This window comes from Calypte anna, chromosome 1 (genome assembly GCF_003957555.1).
Source record: "Calypte anna isolate BGI_N300 chromosome 1, bCalAnn1_v1.p, whole genome shotgun sequence".
NCBI classification, from domain to species: Eukaryota; Metazoa; Chordata; class Aves; order Apodiformes; family Trochilidae; genus Calypte; species Calypte anna.
The window spans coordinates 195,810,972-195,831,383 of NC_044244.1; the positions used below are offsets into that span (position 1 = coordinate 195,810,972).

Consider the following 20,412-nt stretch of genomic DNA (forward strand, 5'->3'; position numbering starts at 1 on the left):
CAGTGCCTTCCATCTGGCACATCGTACTGGGACAGACCAAAAATCAGGGATCACTGAAGAGAGGCTTGAGCCAACAACTCAACTGCAGACACAGCCATGAAATGCTAAGAGAAATGTCAATATAATGTTAATAATTAAGGTGTTAACCTGGAGAAATGCATATTCTAGAGCACTGCTATTCTGTATATTGGTTCTCACAGACACACCTTGTTTTGACCACAGAGAGTTGAGAGATTATGGATATCCACATATTAAAAAGGTAAATTTAGGCTAGCCTGATGGTGAAGTTAAGAAAAAGATGAGGTCGTTGGTTCAAAAGAAAGAATGGACCAGGGAGGCCAAAAAAAAAAAAAAAAAAAACCACCCAGGCATGGTGAAGTGTTTTTTTATTCTGCTAAATATATTTTGATATTTGAGAGCCCACAACTGAGCCCAAATTCTTGGGTATACAATAGAGAAAGCAAGAGCAATGAAATTCCAAACTGAAAAAAAAAAAAATACCAGGAATTACAAAGCAGGCTGCAAACTGCTTTCCCCTTAGTGCAGCTGGACACATTGTGCCAGTGGTCACCTACCTAAGAACAAACCACACCTTGGGCCAACTGCTGGAAATATCTTCCTTTACAGCACAGCTGGTTAAAAGGATATTAATTTAGGTGATGAATGTTAAGTGCCTCCTTTCTACAGAGAGTGGAGCAATTTCACAAATTTGCTTAATTTCTAAGTGCTGTGTTTTCAGTCTGGGTTTTTTTTTTTTATACCAAGATGTCTGTGAAGATCTTCACAGCACATGGTTCCCATTAAGACACCTCAGAGGGTGGCAGCTTAGGTAGCACCAGTCTCTACTGCTGAGTTCTGTGCCCAGGTGTAGCAGGGGATGGTCAGGCTGAGATGGTTTTTTTTGTAAGAAACCTTATGGGGGATTTATTTCTCAAGGCTTCTACTGGTAGGAACAGTATGGAAGAAAGGAGGGAGGCAAAAATGTCATTTCTGATTAATCAGGTGCAAGAAAACTGCAGGTATCACTCAGGTGCTCATTCTCTGTTTACACCACCAACTGAAGACTCATCAGTGCAAACCAGAACTTCAAAGGCTACAGAACACAGCCAAGAGAAAGCTGTTCAATTATAACAAATTTATGGTATTTCTGTAACAGACTGCATTGCTCAAGAGAACACAGGAGTACATGGGAAAAGGTAAAGGAGGTCTTACCATAAATGTATTTTTAAATTATATTCTTTTTGGTTTTTTTAATCTCCTGAAAAGATTAAAATAAATTTAACTCTAAAGAATAATTAAGAAATTAACAAATATTTGTAGAAAGGCCAGATCAGCACTAGAAGTTGTTTCCAGGAAATAAATGGATTCCAATGCCTGAAAAAAAAAAATAAAAATATCCCAACAGATTATAAATACCAGACCTAAGAGGATCAGAAGCAGAATTAAACTTTACCTGGGCCGTGAACATACCATGATCCTGTGTTATTGTGCTCAAGTCCGTTTGTCTAACACTCATAGCTTAACTTTTTTAAATTTCTTTTTTTTTCTTTTTTTTTTTTTTTTTATAATTAATATAAAGAATAAGTGCAATTTTATCTCTATTCCAGATTTCACCTCAATGCCTGCTACCAAATCCCCCTCCAAGCTCACTTGTCCGAACTTTTCCGTGGTCTGCGGAAACTGGACATGTTTTCATTCAGTGCATAGATCCTTCTGGAGAACTCCTCAAACTCTCCCAGGACTTGTTCATCACACTCCACAGCCACGGCGTGTTCCACCGGGATGGAGTTAAAGTCTTCCAGCTGATCTCCTGTGCTGAACCCTGTCGCTTCCAGCCCCATGATCTCCTCTGCTTGCTCCACGGTGCAGCAAAGGACGGGACCGAGGGAGGGAGGGAACTCGCAGGGTTGTTGGTTGCTTGCAGTGGCAGAGGACTCACCAGGGAGCAAGGCCCCATTTATTGCACTTGGATGTCCTTGGAGAGGCTCCTGATGGTTTTGGGTGCTGCTGAAATTCCCGTTTTCTCCGTTGAAACTGCCGCAGGAGTCCTCGCCTTTCTTGGGATTTTCTTTCGAGGAGTCCATCGAGGTATCCAAGGAGGAAGATATTGATCCAGGCTTTTTCTCAATGTGGGCTGTGATGGCAACAGGCTGTGTAACAGCAGAGTTGTAACTGGGAGGAGGAGTTTTGTACTGGAGTCTTTCGTTTGCTGTGCTGGCTCGTTTTCGGAGTCCTTTATCCGGAGAGGGAAGCCCACTGGAAAAGCCAATATCCAATCTGCCAAAGCTCGAGCTCTGTCTCTTTGGAACAGGAATTGCACTGGATGTATGGTGTCGATCACTATATAAAAAAAAAAAAAAAAAATAGAAGGGAAGGATAAATCACAGCTGTCAGGCATGCTCACGAGCAATACAGATGTTCAACCAAAGCAATTATTTTATCGCAACTCTGGGCTCTGTTTGGCCAACTACTTGTATCCTAAAGTGCTAAAACCCCAAACGTGTTTAATGCTGTAGGAACCACAGAGGACACCCCAGAGGACAACTTGACTGAAAACCAGTAAGGTTGTGTAGGAACATTTACAAAGCTTCATGGTTTGAAGAGTCAATCACCCAAGAAACCACCACATTACCTTAATTTGTACTGTTAACACCATTTTATAGGACCGAGCTGTGCTTATGAATTATTACTGTTGACTGTATATTTATGTATTTATGGTCTGTACTGGGCTATCATAAACTCTTCAAATGTGAGTAATAATGGCTGAATCCTCTACGAGTGACTTCTTCCAACAGTGGACTTCCCCAACAGCTGCACAGAGGAGAAAAACCACACTTAACTTTTTGCAAAAGATTATTTTTGCCAGATATCTTCTGCTTTTCGGTGCCAAGCATTCCAAGATTTTTTTGGACAAATGTCAACCTCAGTTTCTTAAGGAACACGAACTAATCAAGCTTAATTTACAAGTTTGGTGTTACTATTTCATGCAGTCCCACAGACCACTTACACTGTCTCAGGGTCTGTAATTTGGAACATCCGTTTTACGTCATCTGGGGGGTGTTATGTGAACTTTCCTTCATCAGCTCAATCCCTATCCAAATATAATCACCATCCTATATGCAAATGGTACATTGTACATTAAGTGGCCAGTTATTTTCGTTCCAAATTGAAAAAAAAATAAAAATACAGCTATTACTGATCAGCTGGATATATAACTCCAAGATTCAACTGCTGTCAGTGCGAGTCTCTTTCATTAACTCCATTTAAAAGAAACTTTTTCTGCTCAAGGACTGATACATTTTGGGATCTGTCTTGTAGGGGGGAAATCTTGGACTGGCAATTATAAGTAGTCCCTAAAGTGGATCCTTTTCCACATTATTTCTCTCCTTTTGCTCCTCTTTGCAAATTGGATAAGCTAGATTGCAAAATGTCCCTCTGTGAAAAATAAGTATCCCCATGGAGGGCAGTATGGAGTACTACTGCTCTTTAATTTCCTCTCCCATCTTGCCTCCTGCCCAAGCTGCCCCTTAACACACATGTAGGGTTTCCTTCTTGTCCATAAAAACCTCAAATTACCTTAAGGAGAAGTTGCTTTTTGAGAATTTACAGTTGTGGACAGTGAAGCAGAGATAAGGGCCACACATGCAGCCAGCAACAAAAACATCAGCTTTCTCCTTAGATTTCAACTCCTGTTTCAAACCTTTTTAATGCAAACTCTGTTCAGCATTCACAGCTCTGTTTGCAAAGGTTTGGAGAATTCTTCTTGGAGGTGACAAAACAGAAAGCAGAATTTCCCACAGATGTTAATAAGTGCTGTGTATGTGGTCTTGCAGACAAACCTTCATGTTCCTTACTGACCTGAGAACTTTAAAATACTTTAATAAACCCCAATACATCCAACCATTTATTTTCAAAGTGATGTAATGCAACCAACACAAAACTCTGAGGCAGGAACTTGTGAACTTAGGCAATGTGCACTGCAGACATATTGGGGATGGACTTTTTTCCCCTTCTCTTCCCCCAGCTTGATGCTTTCAGCCCAAATTCAGTATATATTTATTTGGTTAGGTTCTATTTACTTTAAATCTTAGATAAGAAACTTTTTTGTATTACCACTAGGTTTGCTGAACCTTCCTTAAAAAACCCACAGGAAATAAACAGAGTAGCTACGTTTTCAGCTTTAAGAGAAAAATGAAGCAAAACGAGGAGTTTTGCTCTGCCTTGAGCAAAATCAAACTTCACAATTAAATGATAAGTTTTGGGTATTTACCCAAATTCCAAGATGTGCATACGTTCACAGAGGCAGATATTATTCAAGAAACTTCTCTGGGTCTCAGGGCACAGTGTCCTACGTTTCCACAAACTAATTTATCATGGACAAGTGATAACTGATTACTGCAGTTCACTCTTCAAACTATATGATGCTTTACAATTAAACAGAAGGTGATTTTTAGTGCAAGTTATCTAAGGTTTTGCTGCCTCTGCAACATTCTGCAGAGCTGAATTATATGTCCTTTCTTCATGACCAGGACACCAGGTAGCATGGTGACCTTACCAAAGAGATGTGACAAGATGCATGTCTTACCTTGAGGCACAGAAAGGAGAGGCAGCAGCTGTGTGTACTGGAAGAGGGCAGGAAAGCCTTCTCTCCTCCCTCCTCCCCTCTTCCTTACAAAACCAACCCCAAGGAACAGACTGGGACCAGTCTTGCTGCTAAAGAAGAGCCTAAGCTTGCCATGAGCCTTGGGAAATACAAGGGGGAGGCTACAGGCAGGAGAGCTCTGAGCTTTGTGCTGTAAGGGCTTGGGTGCACTGTGTGATCCATTGCACTGGGGCTCTAAATGCAGAAAAACCACAGAGAAAATGGTTTGGGTTGGTAGGGACAGGGACTCCTCCCACCAGCCCAGGTTGCTCCAAGCCCCATCCAACCTGGGCTGAGACACTGCCAGGGATGGGGCAGACACAAATTCCCTGAGCAACCATTGTGTCACCACCCTCACACAAGAGAATTTCTCCCTAATGCCTTATATAAATCTCCCCCTTTCAGCTTAAAATTGTTCCCCCTTGTCCTGTCATTCTGTGCCCTTGTCAAAAGTCTCTGCACAGCTTTCTTGGAGCTATTTCCAAAGAGACTGGATGTGGCACTGAGTGCCATGGGCTGGGAACCACGGGGGGAGTGGATCAAGGGTTGGACTTGATGATCTCTGAGGTCCCTTCCAACCCAGCCAATTCTATGATTCTAAGGTTTAGTGTGGGTCCTCCTGTTGAAGATTTCACCTTGTGGCACAAGATGCAAGATCTCACAAGTGAAAGAACCATCTCAGATGAAGAGGATGTGTAGAGAAGGAAGAGCAGAAAGCCATTCTAGGTTTAATCCCAGGCTCCTGAAGCTGCAGAGTCACACCACTGTGCAAACCCCCAGTAACACCTCCCCCTCGTACTTGTTGTGCTGGACTGTGCTTTAAACTTGCTCAAATGCATTTTTTTTTTTTTTTAGAGTAGAATCTTTTAAGGGGCAAAGACTTCAGGATGGAATAAGTGCCTAATTGGCAGCCCCCAAATTACCTGCAACAAGTGCTGATCAGCCCAACCTAAGTACAACAGCAACTTTTCTATGCAGCACAATAAAGAAGAAGTAGCAGAAGAAAGTGTGGGAGAAAACCACCCTGAAAACTGTGGTGTCTTAATTAGCTTGAGAGAAGCAGCTTTACAAACTGTTCTGGTGGGCATGTAAATTTTAGTTTCTCCTAAAAAGCAACATACCTCAATCCCTTTGTAAACCTTGCAGGCAAAAGGGTGAGAAATTAATTAGCTTGCAGGACCAGGAGAGTCTTTAGGGCTTGTTATGACAGGGCTATTCAAGCCAACACATTATGTATGCCTGAACAATAAGTCTTCAGTCCAGCTGCCAAAAAATATCTTCCCCTCCTTAGTAAGTTGACCTGGCAGAATGATTTCTACTAAGTGATCTAACAGCCTGAATGTAACAGCAATACAAAGCTAATCTTCCTCCTCTACAAAATAACTTCCCAGTTAATAGAGTATGTAAGGGCTGCCCCATAGGGCAGGAAAGCAGGAATGATCTTCATTTATCATACAAGCATTCAATCAATTGAAATTGAACAAAAAGCACTTGCAGCCAGGTTCCTGAAAGTGCATGCACTGAAATGGACCTTCCTGAAGACTGTAAAAGCAGGTTTTAAGCTGCTGGAGATATATGCAGGGAGATTTCTGAAATTGTCTGCTGCTGCCAATAAATGTGAACAGGATGGGCTGAGCTTCAGTCAGGAATAAAGAGAGGGATAGCAGCCCAAATCTGAGAAAGCAGGAATGAAGTCAATAGCATGGCTTGACTGCTTATCAAACATTATCTAAGGCATTTAGATAAAAGTCAATATGCACGAAGGACCTTTGGAGATCAGCCATCCCAGAGTTCACTGCCTGAGCTTCTTCCACAGTCCCCAGAGAAATAAAATGAGGACTGGAGAGAAGGGTGGGGAATAACCTGGGAAAAGCCATTTCTGATCCCTCTCTGGAAGCCTCCCCTTGCAAAAGGACAACTTTGGCATTTAGTTCAGGCTGAGTGACCAGTGTCTAAAAGGCAAATAAGAGAAAATGAATGGATCCTTGTATCCTTTTGAGTAGAAAAATGGTCAAAGTCTTGCAGGCAAGTAAAATAAAACCAAAATGGCTCCAGGTGTGTTAAGCAGTTAATTCAAGGGGTCTTTTCCTGGTCCATCACTTTTCTCCAGGTGAGAATGAGAAGTCAAATTGAGGTTCTGGTTCAAAAGTAATGCTTAGAGAGAGGCACAGAGCTCAAAAAGATGAGGTTGCCAGCAATCTCCATGAAAGCAAGGAGCTGAAAGAGGTTCTCTCTATTCCATTTTCCTTGAAGAAAAGGCTGTGCTGTTAGCAGAATTCATAGCACTGCATCCAGGCCAAGTCCAGAGAAAGAGATGCTTCATCAGCTTCACAGCTCATGGAATTAATGAGATTTATTTTAAAAAAAATCAAAATAAATCACTTTAGAAAACCATCATGCAATTGCCTAGAAATTTGAGGGATTGTGAGCTACTACCCCCAATGAAAAGAATTTGACTTGTAGGAGCACAGCTCTTTAAGGTGCAACCTTGACCTAAAATTACTTGGGTTGAGCTGGTTCAGCTTCTAACCACAATTACTTGGTTGATCTTCTTGGCCAGCAAATAGATGTAGACACCTGTCCAAGAAGAGCAGCCTGCAACTATTTATTAAAAAATAAGTGGATAAACTGTCATCAGGCCTTAGTGACTTTTAGTCATCAAGTTGGATCAGACTAGAACTGGGAATGTGCAGGAGTATGGTGAACTGCTATCAGGAAGCAGGATTTCTAAATTTCCTTTTAAAAAGAAGAGAAACCTCAAATTTAATGGACATTATAGAGAAGAGAATTACATCATCACCCATCTCATTGATTGCATCCAAATCTCAAAAGCTAATTCATAATAGTCTAACTTCAGCTGTATGTTCTACTGGCAGCAAAATGACAAAGTAGTTGTTTTTTCCCCAAAATATTAGTTTTCACTGGTTAATAATTAAGTCTATTTGGGCACCCTCACAGACCTAAAGCACAAGTCAGAGACTCAGTGCTGTAAAAACATGAGATAAAGTGATTGAAGTTGTCCACAAGCATTTCTGAAGTTATTTTCTTAGTGAACAGATTCTGGTTGTAATCTGTTTGCAGTTTTGATAAAAAGTTTCTCCAGTCAGATTCACTTGTGATTATTTAATCTGTCTTCAAGGGGCTCACAGAAACTGTAAAGCAGTATGAGAGACAGAATACAATTCACAGGCTCAAATATGTATCTTTTCCTCCCCACAAAATGTTTCCTCTGAGGAACATTACTGGATCACAGCTGGTCAAAATACTAAATCTTGATTGTCTGGCCAACAGCCAAAATCCACAGCTACAGTTCTTAGGTATGAGAATACTTTAAAAAAAAACCCAAAACTTAAACACTATTTGATCTTTTTTTGTTGCAAACTATGACCTCATGGCAGCAAGAATGCTAAATGAAGGTGTTTAAGTTGGTTTATGGCCATCTGAAATGTTTGAAGCTCCAAGCAAAGCTCTGAGCCAGTATCGTGTCGACTGCACTAAAAAAGCAATAATAGTTTCTCACCTTCTTAGAGATTACTGCTTAAATAATGCACAATAGTGACAGGGCTACAAAGGGAGGCTGCAAATATGAAGTTAAGGTGAAACCAAGTCTTTTGGCAGGCAAGGAATTCTCACATGTGTTTTGCTTGCTTGGTTTTTTAAAAAAAATAATCTGCATTTATGAAGCTATCAGAGTTTTCTTAACTCAAATATTAAAGTTTTAGCCTCCTCTTGAATCCAGCAGTATAGGAATCAAGACATGCCTTCAAACCAGAAGTTTAAGCCTTGGCACACAAGTATTTTTGGGGTAAAGCTTTTAAATGCAGGCTCAAAAGGACATCTCCCTGACTACAGACAAGACTTTCTAAAGGAATATCTCTTCTTTGCCAGCATCAGATAAAGCCTATTGTCTGATCTAGTTGGTAGGAAAAAAAAATGTTCTCACTTGACTGTTCAAGTTTGCAGTGTGCTCTTTACTCACCATTAATGATCCCAAATACGACCCCTTAGAAGTTACACAGAATAAATTAAGCTGAAGAATAGGAGAGAAAATGAAAGGCTCTTGATTTAACAGAACTGGGATCTAAAGAGCCTGACTTGTGAAAGATAAATATGAACAGTCAAAAAGGAATGTACAGCCTGTGCATTAAGTAAAGACTTGGTCTGTCTCTCAAAAGCTGGAGTAAGTTGCTTACTCAAAAAGAAAAAGAATTCAAGAGAAAAACTGCACAAGGTCTTTTGCATCAGCAAAAGCTAATCTTAAAAATTAGCTGCTTTGCTGGAAGCCAGTGAGACTCTGGGACTTAAAAACTGGAAACAGAGAGAATTATTCCCAAAAGGAAACAGAAAAGATTTGGGGCACCACAACTGAGATGAGTCTGAATCAACAACAACTCTGGCTCATCATCTTTCACCTGAAGAGTCAACATCCAGATTTGATAACAGAAAAAGCAATTTTTTTGCAGTTCTGTAGCCTCCATAACTGTGTGTGTGCAGGAACCAGCAGCTCTGCCTTGGTTTTGTCTACAGAAAGTGCAAATAATATTTTGCAGTCAGGGTAAGGGGGAAAGAAAAGTAAACACAGCAGAATATAGGTGCCAGGAGAGATATGAAGAGGGAAGCAGAGCTTGTAGACCTGCAAGCTTGGTGCAATAAATCACCTGTGGTGGGATGTGAAAACACAAATTAATCATTTCAGTGCTGTGCTTGAGAAACCAAAGCAACACAAATCTCACCAGGCAGAGGGATCCAGCAATTAAACCTTGATATGCAAAGGCACCAAACTCTGCAGATCTTCTGGAGAGCCAAGGGCTGCTCCAGAGCTCCAGGCAGAACAAGAGAGTTGATGAAAGCTTCAAGCAGAGTAAAAACCAGTAAATAAACTGGTTTGTGTGCAAATCTAAATTGATGCTTATCAGAGAAAGAAATCAAGCCTGAAGTTATGAATTATTTCAGTGAGTCTAAATATCTAGGGGAGTTAATTTCATTCTAGACTGCAGACAAACCCAAGTATCTCTAGATAAAAGAAAAAAAAAATGAGGAGTATGCAGGGGCTGGGAGTTACAGACAATCCTGTTCAGAGATAAATCAAGCACAAGTGTGTTGGGATTTGCCAGTGTAATTCATAGAATCACAGAATTGGCTGGGTTGGAAGGGACCTCAGAGATCATCAAGTCCAACCCTTGATCCACTCCCCCCGTGGTTCCCAGCCCATGGCACTCAGTGCCACATCCAGGCTCTTTGGAAATAGCTCCAGACACGGAGAATCCACCCCTTCCCTGGGCAGCCCATTCCAATGCCTGATCACCCTCTCCAGAAAGAAATTCTTTCTCATCTCCAACCTAAACCTCCCCTGGCACAACTTGAGACCATGGCCTCTTGTCTTGCTGAGAGTTGCCTGGGAAAAGAGACCAACCCCCCCCTGGCTCCAACCTCCTTTCAGGGAGTTGCAGAGAGTGATGAGGTCTCCCCTGAGCCTCCTCTTCTCCAGCCTCAACACCCCCAGCTCCCTCAGCCTCTCCTCACAGCATCTCTGCTGGATTCTTTCACCAGCCCAGTTGCCTCCTTTGGACCTGCTCCAGCACCTCAAGCTCCTTCCTCAGCTGAGGGGCCCAGAACTGGACACAGGACTCAAGCTGTGGCCTCACCAGGGCTGAGCACAGGGGCAGAATCCCTTCCCTGGACCTGCTGGCCACACTCTTCCTGAGCCAGCCCAGGATGCCATTGGCCTTCTTGGCCACCTGGGCACACTGCTGGCTCCTCTTCAGCTTCCTGGCAATCCAGACTCCCAGGTCCCTTTCAGCCTGGCTGCTCTCCAACCACTCTGTCCCCAGCCTGTAGCACTGGGGTTGTTGTGGCCAAAGTGCAGGACCCGGCTTCAGCAAAACTCATTTATAATGTTAAGGAAAGAAACTGAAAACTATCAACTGAAAAGCAAAACCAAAACTAATCAGGCACCATAAGACAATCTTAGATAAGAAAAAAGCCATCAGTGCTTCATATGTTCCTGCAAAAGTGAAGGATAACCTGGAAATACTTCACTGCCACCAGTTTGTGGCTGAGGGTATCAAGTGATTCACCTACAGTCCCCTGAAAACAAAAAATTCCTTCAAATCTTCATTTTAACAGCTGGTGGCTTTTATGCTTGTTTAAATATATGTAATCAAATATTATCCACAAGACAGTGGGCATCTGTACTCTGCTGTCTAGGTGCTCAACTGCAATGCCCAATTATGAAAGTCTAGCCAGGTTTCCCCTTGAGTTAAGACTCCCTGTAAAGCCTCATTTCCATTTATTTTATTAGAAAGTACTAAGAAGCATTGTTTAGAATCATTAGCCTTACAAAAATGTTTAAAATGAACAACTATGCACAGAAGTTTTGGAGGTGAGAAGGAAATGAGGCATAGACATTCATGGAGGGGGGGGGAAGGAGGGAAATGTGATACTCCCCTGAGAACCATGCTTAATATTTCTACATGTTTTGAAATATTATCCAGCCCAAAAATGTGTTTTGTCTTGCTAACAACTGGGTATCACCTCTATATATAAAAGACAAAAAGAACAAAAAAAAGCCTGGCTGTATGATGGCAAAACTTCCAAGGCCAAGACACACCAGAACAGATCATAGAATCATAGAATCATAGTATTGGCTGGGTTGGAAGGGACCTCAGAGATCATCAAGTCCAACCCTTGATCCACCGTTGCGGTTGCTAGACCATGGCACTGAGTGCCACATCCAGGCTCTTTGGAAATAGCTCCAGGGACGGAGAAATATCTCCAGGGACCCCTTCCCTGGACAGCCCATCCCAATGCCTGATCACTCTCTACGTAAAGAAATTCTTTCTAATATTTAACCTAAATTTCCCCTGGCACAACTTAAGACCATGGCCTCTTGTCTTGTTGAAAGTCATCTGGCAAAAGAGACCAACGTCCACCCGGTTACACCCTCCTTTCAGGTAGTTGGAGAGAGTGATGAGGTCTCCCCTGAGCCGCCTCTTCTCCAGACTGAACAGCCCCAGCTCTCTCAGCCTCTCCTCATAGGGTCTGTGCTCGAATCCCTTCACCAGCCTGGTTGCCCTCCTCTGGACCTGCTCCAGGACCGCGATATCCTTCCTGAACTGGGGGGCCCAGAACTGGACACAGTACTCGAGGTGTGGCCACCTGTGCTTTAAAAGCAATTCCCAAGTCCCAGAGTCTTCCCACCTGTATTTATTCAAGACCAAAGGAGACACCCATGACCTGTATCCCCCCCCCTGCTCGACTGATGAGCACACACAAGTGTGACAGAAGTCCAAGTTTTGGTGTTTTGGCACTTTATTTTCAGATTTGCTAAAGGGATCATGTGATAGGATTTTTAGATGACAGTGATGAATACCATATGAAAACCCCTGGCAATATTTTCCTGATGAAGAAAGGTTTTCTTTAGGCATCTTTCTAGGGGATAGGAAGAAACGCAGGGAGAATCTTTTCAACAGTGCCTGAAATCACTGACAGAATGAACCAGCAACACTTTTGACAGTATTGCTCCAAGATGATACAATTTCTGCTCCTGGGTTTGTCTTCCTTTGCCAAGACTCTCCTCCAAAATAAGTGGTTTGGACACTAGCTTAAGAGTTCACATGGATCAGCATTTCTGTGCAAGGAATGAAAGATAAGAAAGGCAAAGTGTGACACAGAAATAAGGGCTGGGAAGAGCTGTGGCATGGCAACCTCCCAGAGGATTTTCATCCCTGTTACCCACTGAAATAATTTTTTTATCCCAAAGGTTTGATTTATTGAGCTACTCTGAGGCACTAACCCAGTATAACGTTTTCATTTTCAAATGAAATTAACACTTTCAAATGGATCAATAAGAAAAAGCTTGCTTTTAGGTTTGCATAAAAGGATGTGTGATCACATACTCTGTTTTCAGCCCATGTTTGCATCTTGCAGGAAAAAAAAGAGAGACTTCCAGAGTTCAGCAAGAAGTTAGGACCCTACTAATATTCAGCAAAATAAGAACACTGCTAGAATAACAAAATCCTATAAAAGTTGCAGAAATGGGTACATAAGAAAAAGCTGTATATCTGGTTTTCAACCCAAAATTACTTATCACAATATTTAGTGTCATTTCACATCAGATTTGAAATCAAGCTCAAGTATGGCTTTTAATAACCTAAAACTCCTAAAATCTACACTCTAGCCCCCAAATATTAAGGTTTGGCTATTAATGCTTTATAGTTCATTACCTTGTCAGAAATGAGTAGCTTTCTTTAGGGAGACTGAAGCACTCTTTCATCTTAATTTAGCATAATATGTGCCAGAAAGAATTATTTCTCAGATCAGATGAAGCAGCAAAAGACTCCATGTCCAGGGCATCCACAGAGCATCCAGCAGTGTGTAAACCTTACCTCACACTAGATGATATTTTCAACATCTTGGAGTATCCAGGGCATCTGCATGGGGCCAGGTATGACACAGGGACCACAAAAGACCCATGCAATTTTGGAGCAGTGAGTAATTAACCTGGGGATCCTAAAATGGCACAGTGCTATGTTTGGGTGGGTTTCAGGCATGCCAAGAATGAAGATGAAGAGAATTCAGGACAAAATTGGTTGTGGGAAGAGGCTGCATGAGCACACACAATTCCAAGACCATAAATTAAAAAAGAAAATGAGATTACAAAGCACCTAACACCTGCAGAAATTCTCTTTCACTGCCAGTGAGCTGTGATTTCCACAAATACTTCAGTTTATCTCAGTGGGCTTAAGGAGACTTAGTGGAGCCTCACACTCAAACACTCACACTCAAAGCTGCTGCAAGTGAAGCCCACACTAACTTCAGTCTTTTAACACAGAATCCAACCTGCTTTGATTTTTCTGCATGGTGGAGAGGGAGCCTGGATCCTCAGAAGCACTCAAGATTTCTCTGGAAGGTTCTACAATCTTCAGTCATTTATTATTGTAGCTTCCCTTTTAGCAGCAACACTCAGTGCTAAGATATCAGGAAGAATTCTTCACCATGAGGGTAGTGAGATGCTGGAACTGGTTGCCTAGGGAGGTTGTTGATGCTCCCTCTCCTGGAGGTGCTGAAGGCCAAGTTGGATGAGATGAAGCCTTGTGCAACCTGGAAGGGGTCCTTTCCCATGCAGGGGGGTTGGATCTTGATGATCTTTGAGGTCTCTTCCAAGCAAAACCATTCTGTGATTATTCTGCTTCTATTCTCATTGGCAGCAATTTTACTTAAGAAAAATCTTGGTGATTTTAATTCACAGATTCCCATCCAGCTCACCTGAATGACACATTTGAAGCATTCTGGCCCTATCACAAAGATGATTTTACAAAAGCAGAAGAAACAGTAGAATTTTGTGGACACCTTGGATGGCCTGTCATTTGGAGAAGTCACCAAGCTTCATCAAACATGCTTAACTCTTGTGAAGAAGCAGCTGCTTGTGAAAGATTTTTAAAGCTGATTTTCTTTGTAGCATCCATTTCCTTTTAATTAAAAAAGAAAAAAGTAATACTTACCATCTAACCATTAGTCCAAGTTCCATAAAGTTTTTCAGGTTAGGAAGAGTTTGCCTTAGGTCTGGAGTACTCAGCCCATGTTGATATCTAAGCTACAAGAATAGAAAAAAAAAAATAAATCAAAACTTAGCAGGCTTTCCAAATCCCAGATTCCAGTGAATATAACATTATGGTCAGTTAATGTACTAAATTCTCAAAGTGCTGGATAATCAAGCCACTCCAAGAGATCTATTCCCCTTAAGGAAATGTTCCATTTAGTACTTATAACCACATATTAGCAAAACCCACCCAAGATCAGGGATAAAATAATCAGTCAAGCTGACTGTTAAACCTCATTACAGTTTTTCCATTTCCTATTTGAAACAAGAGAGCAGCCTCAGAGCTTAATAAAAATACAGGCATTAGGTTAAAACACCACATTTCAAAACAATGTCCTGCATTCACTGATACAAAATATTTATTTGGGTGCAAGTGTCATCTGGCATCCTGTGTATATCAGTGTATGCTGGAATCAGTAGTGGAACTGTTAGGGTGATATCAACCATTAAAAATACATATTGTCACACAACTGATCTAAATCTGTGTTCTTTATGCAGTTTATATCAACATTTAAAGTGCTGCTATTATTCTCATAATTAATCCCAGCATTCAAACACACCCCATGTAGTAGAAAGGCTTCAAATGCTGACTTGAACCCAAATATTAATTCTGTGGTGAAAATATAAATAAAGAGATTGAATGTGGTGACTCCACAACTTGCATTTTACCTTCAGGTTATCCAGTGAGGTACATGACAGAACTGTCACTGCTGGTGATGGTATCCTACTTATTTCAGAAGTCTCCAAAATAAAATAAAATGAAATAAAAACTCTGAAGAATGTGGCACATGGAAGGGAAAAACTCTTGTCTTTCAAGTTTGAAAGAGGAGTTTTTGCTTTGTGGAGAGGCTGAGGGACCTGGGATTGTTCAGCCTCAAGAAGAGGAGACTACGGGGGGACCTCAGAGCTGCCTTCTAATGCCCAAAGGGAATCTCCAGGAAGGCTGGAGAGGGACTTTTCATAGGAGCAACCAGTGACAGGACAAGAGGAAATGGATTTAAACTGAAGGAGAAGAGGATTAGACTGGATCTTAGGAAGTTCTTCAGTAGGAGGATGGTGAGACTCTGGCACAGATTGTCCAGAGAAGTTGTGGATGGTGCTCCAGGCCAGGTTGGAGGAGGCTTTGAGCATCCTTGTCTGGAGAAGAGGTGTCCCTGGCCATGGCAGGGAGGTTGGAGGAGATGAGCTCTAAGGTCCCTTCTAACCTCAGCCATTCTATGATGATTCTCTATGAATCGTTAAATTTTAGGGAAATTTTGCAAGGAAATGGAGCCCTCGTGTAATTAAAATAGGGAAAAAACCCAACCCCCTGAATTTAAGTACCTTTAGGACTATCAGAATGAGGCAGTACCAACCCAACATGGTTTTCAGTGGATGTCAGCAGCCTCTGAAGTCACAGCTGCCTCCCATACACACATCCAGTAACTTCACCCATTTGATCCTTGATAGAGCTACTTGCTGAAACATGGGACAATCCCACTCAGTTAACCTCATTTTTCAGAATTCCACACCTGCTTCCATAAATCCTGAAAGCAAGGAGGAGGGAAGGCTTCTCTAGGTTACAAAGATCACTGCCTCCTCCCAAAGAATGGACCAATAAATTTTGACATGGAAGAAGACTCCTGAAACTGGGAATTATTTCTCTGCTGATCTGACTTTTAGAAGGAAAAATTGCTTTGGAATAAAAATCAGCCTCAGTACTGTGTTGTACAAGAAGAGGCCATTTATTACATAGTTTATTATTTCCATATGGACACAGTCAAGTCATATGGTGGGCTTGGATTCATATTTTCTGCTACAATGACAGAATTTGGATTAAGAAAGCCCTACAATATAAATTACTAAACAATCACCAGATTCTCCTGATGGGATTACAGTGGATTTGGTTAACCAAAGAACTAGCCTGGGGCAAAAAAAATAACCCAGAAGAATACCAAAAAATGAAAACCATTACATTTGTTCCTCCAATCTACTACTCCTTTTATAGTCATCCTTGAATTCTAAGGTTTCAAAGCATGAAAAGAATTGGATTAAGGGATCTCTCCATTTCCAACAGCCAAGATCAGAAGAATGTATGTGAGACTCTTGTACCACAACATGAGCAAAAATACCTTTCTGTTAAAACAGATTTTCTTATTGCAAATAGCAGAGATGCAGAGTAAGTCTAGTTGGGATGAAAGTTATGTGAAACCTCTGGAAAAAACATGGTTTAACTTTACAAACTGCATTCCAGTTTGGCTTTCTAATAGCTGAAAAGCAGAGCAATATTGCCTGATGTTTTGAGGTCAATACAAGCTGACAGTGATGTCTTCCCAAACAAACCCAGAACCTGCTAAAAATCTCATCTGACTTCTTGTGACAGGAAAAAAAAAATTAAAAAAGGTTGAAGCACTAGAGCCATGAGTTCCCAGGTTTTAGTCTAGTTCCAGAATTATTTCCCCATTAATTAAGAAGGCTAACCCCTATTTCACAGTGGTTTGCAGTAGTTTCATCCCCTAAAAGGTTGTTTCATACCCTAAAAGGGAGTTTCATACCCTAAATGAAATCTTTCTACTTCTACTGATAGAACTCACTACGTGTACAGCACACAGCAGACAGGAGGGAGAAAAAAGGAGATTTCTTTCTTTACTGAAGACAGCAGAACTTCTCTTCCTTCTCTTGCTCTCTGCCAATGAATAAGGATTGGCATTTTCCCCAATCCATAAAGCATTTCTTACACATCTTTCCTTCAGTTCATTGCTTAACAGCCAACACCACACATAAAGGGATGCTTACTCCACCTTGTGCAATAAATAGGAAGACACTGAACACCAATAACAACCATCAGCTGTGATCTGTTACAGTAGGATTCACACAAGCACCTTTTAACATCAGAATCAATTTAAGAAGAGAAAAAAGTAGGGAGCAGACAGCTGCATTGCCCATGAGAGTTAAAAGGAACGTGGAGCTGAGCATTAGGGAAGATGTTAAAAAAAAAACCAACACAAAAACCCAAAAAACCCAAAAAACCCACCCAAAACTAAACAAAAAAAAAAAGAGGCAAGAAGGGACTGAAACATGATGTCTGGGTAGGAAAAAAAAGCAGAAAGAGGTGATTGACTCCAAAATTCTCTTTTCAGTTGTTGCTATTGAACATCCCCCACCTCCACCCGCCCCACATCGAGTTTCCAAAAGAACTAAATATCATTTACAAAAGCAGCATTTTAGCTAATAAAATAGATTGTTCCTCCAGGATATTAACAGACCTGGCCAAGCAAAGAAAACGTGCCTGTTTTAATTTGTGTGAACAAGTGTCCAAGATTTGTGTTCACATTTATGACCGTGTATTCTCCACGGGACTGTGAGTAAATCATTAACAATGTTCAAGTAATAAAATATTAATTGCTATTTCCTTACTAATATTTAGCTCTTCTCTACAGCTTTTCTTTTCCCTGGTGCTCTGTGAAATGCTGCTTGATGGAAGAAAAACACAAAGTAAACATGAACTGGGAAACAAATAAGCTGAAGACATCAGACACCTCAGATGGGAGCCTGAGTCTGCTCTCACACCAGGTTTCAGCAACACTGACTCCACAGAAGCAAGATGTAGCAGAGCAGATGCCTCATAATGTTTAAATGGTTCAAGACAGAATAAGTTAAGGGATATTTAAAGAGTGGAAAAAGAAAATTATCTTATTTTTCTTGTATTTATACATGAAAAACTTTTAAAATTTTTCTTATATTGAAATTTCTTTCAATTACAGAGATTTATTCCTTTTGCTTATCTCAAAGTGCAAGTTTAAACATTTTACTGTGTAGCTTTGGCCTTTGTGTTGGTTGTTAGTTAGTTAATTAATTAGAGATGGGAAGAAGTAGCTAGTTAACTGGAAGAAAAAACAAAAAAAACCATAATAATGTTTCCACAAGATTCTAGAAAACAACTCTAAATTCACCCACTCTGACTGCTTTCTCAGAAAACATGTAACCCCAAACCTCTGAAACCACAAATCCAGTGATAAACTTCCAGAATTTCTGCATTATGAAAAGCCTCTGAAAAAAAGATAATCAATATTTTTAACTGTCAGCAGGTAACTGCTCAGACTGAAGTGAAAGCTCAGTTTTACTGAATAAAACCAGTGAATACAGTAAATAGAAAAAAATTCCATAAAATCTGAGGGTTTTGTTTGTCCTAAAACAATTTTAGAAACCACCTGAACAGAACCTGAAGAATGAGATGAAATTTATAGAGGCCAACTCTACCTGTATAGATGATACCAGAGGGTATTTTGCATTATAGTTGCTATTTACTTCAACATCACAGAAACCCCTAAGTGTTAAAATGAGCTGTATTTAATACAATGGTTCTGGTGAAAGGTAGATTTATTCCTAAAATTTCTATTAGCTTTCCAATTGCATGGAAATCACACCAAGATAGTGTTTCACTTACCACCACAGTATTAGCTGGAGGTGAGGCATGACAAACAAATTAAATTGAGCTTATAATAAGGCAGGAGTAACTGGTTTAGATTCCTTAGAAAGAGAAAAAAATATATATTCATTTGCTTTAGTTTCTACCAGTATTTCCATGCATGAAACAGTATCAGACATTGTCTGTCTTTCCCACAGCATCCTCCTGAAAAAACTATCAGCCCGCAGCTTGGACAGGAGCACCCTGTGCTGGGTTAGGAACTGGCTGGAGGGCCGGGCCCAGAGAGTGGTGCTGAATGGGGCTGCATCAAAATGGCGGCCGGTCACTAGTGGTGTCCCCCAGGGATCAGTGTTGGGCCCAGTGCTGTTTAATATCTTGAGTGAGGATTTAGATGAGGGGATTGAGTCCATCATCAGCAAATTCACAAATGACACCAAGCTGGGGAGAGTGTGGATCAGCTGGAAGGCAGGAGGGCTCTGCAGAGGGACCTGGACAGACTGGAGAGTTGGGCTGATCCCAATGGGATGAGGTTCAACACAGCCAAGTGCTGGGTCCTGCACTTTGGCCACAACAACCCCATGGGGAGCTCCAGGCTGGAGACAGAGTGGCTGAGAGCAGCCAGACAGAAAGGGACCTGGGAGTCTGGATTGACAGGAAGCTGAAGAGGAGCCAGCAGTGTGCCCAGGTGGCCAAGAAGGCCAATGGCATCCTGGGCTGGCTCAGGAAGAGTGTGGCCAGCAGGTCCAGGGAAGGGATTCTGCCCCTGTGCTCAGCCCTGGTGAGGCCACAGCTTGAGTCCTGTGTCCAGTTCTGGGCCCCCCAGTTCAGGAAGGATACTGAGGTGCTGGAGCAGGTCCAAAGGAGGCAACTGGGCTGGTGAAGGGACTCGAGCACAGACCCTATGAGGAGAGGCTGAGAGAGCTGGGGCTGTTCAGCCTAAAGAAGAGGCGGCTCAGGGGAGACCTCATCGTTCTCTACAACTCCCTGAAAGGAGGTTGAAGCCGGGGGGGGTTGGGCTCTTTTGCCAAACGACTTTCAACAAGACAAGAGGCCATGGTCTCAAGATGTGCCAGGGGAGGTTTAGGTTGGAGATTGGAAAGAATTTCTTTCTGGAGAGGGTGATCAGGCATTGGAATGGGCTGCCCAGGGAAGGGGTGGATTCTCTGTGTCTGGAGATATTTCAAAAGAGCCTGGATGTGGCACTGAGTGCCATGGTCTAGCAACCGCAACGGTGGTTCAAGGGTTGGACTTGATGAGGTCCCTTCCAACCCAGCCAATTCTATGATTCTAAGATTCTGTCCTCAGCAGTCAATCAGCTCCACCTTGAGCATCTTTAAACACTCCTACATCCAAGTATTTTCCAAGGAGTTTATTCCATCAATTGTACTGTTATACTTAAGTTAAAATCATGTCATAGAATGTAAAAGCTTACCCAAAGGCAACAAATTCCAAGATTCATTCATTAAGTCTTGACAAGTGTAAATACCTCATTTGTTAACTAATTAAAATACAAACCCACAAAGGTTGAGTTACTCTCCTCTGAAGTCCATAAGGAGAAGAAGAATTCAAGTCAGTTAGCTTAAAAAGAAACCATTTAGCTATCTTTCTATTTCTGAGTTATATCAGATTGCACCCAAGATCAAAATTAGGGCTTCTGCCACTAAGGGATCACCTCTTAAGAAAAATAATGATATCCTGTATTTACATGCAAAGAAGAATAGCCCATTTCCTCTACTAATTTCTGTAAGAGTATTTAATGAC

General features: G+C 41.5%; 1 protein-coding gene across 2 annotated transcripts in view; it reads right to left on the reverse strand.

Moving 5' to 3' along the window:
* Positions 1-369: 369 nt before the first annotated feature.
* Positions 370-20,412, reverse strand: part of UVRAG (UV radiation resistance associated) — a 113,561-nt gene continuing 93,518 nt past the window's right edge. For both annotated transcript variants that reach the window (XM_008495187.2, XM_030460918.1), the window contains exons 14-15: positions 14,146-14,237; positions 370-2,340 (exon numbers count right to left, since the gene is read on the reverse strand). In XM_008495187.2, the coding sequence (XP_008493409.2) occupies positions 1,647-2,340; positions 14,146-14,237 (786 nt within the window). In that variant the 3' untranslated portion in view covers positions 370-1,646. The remainder of the gene's footprint in view (positions 2,341-14,145; positions 14,238-20,412) is intronic.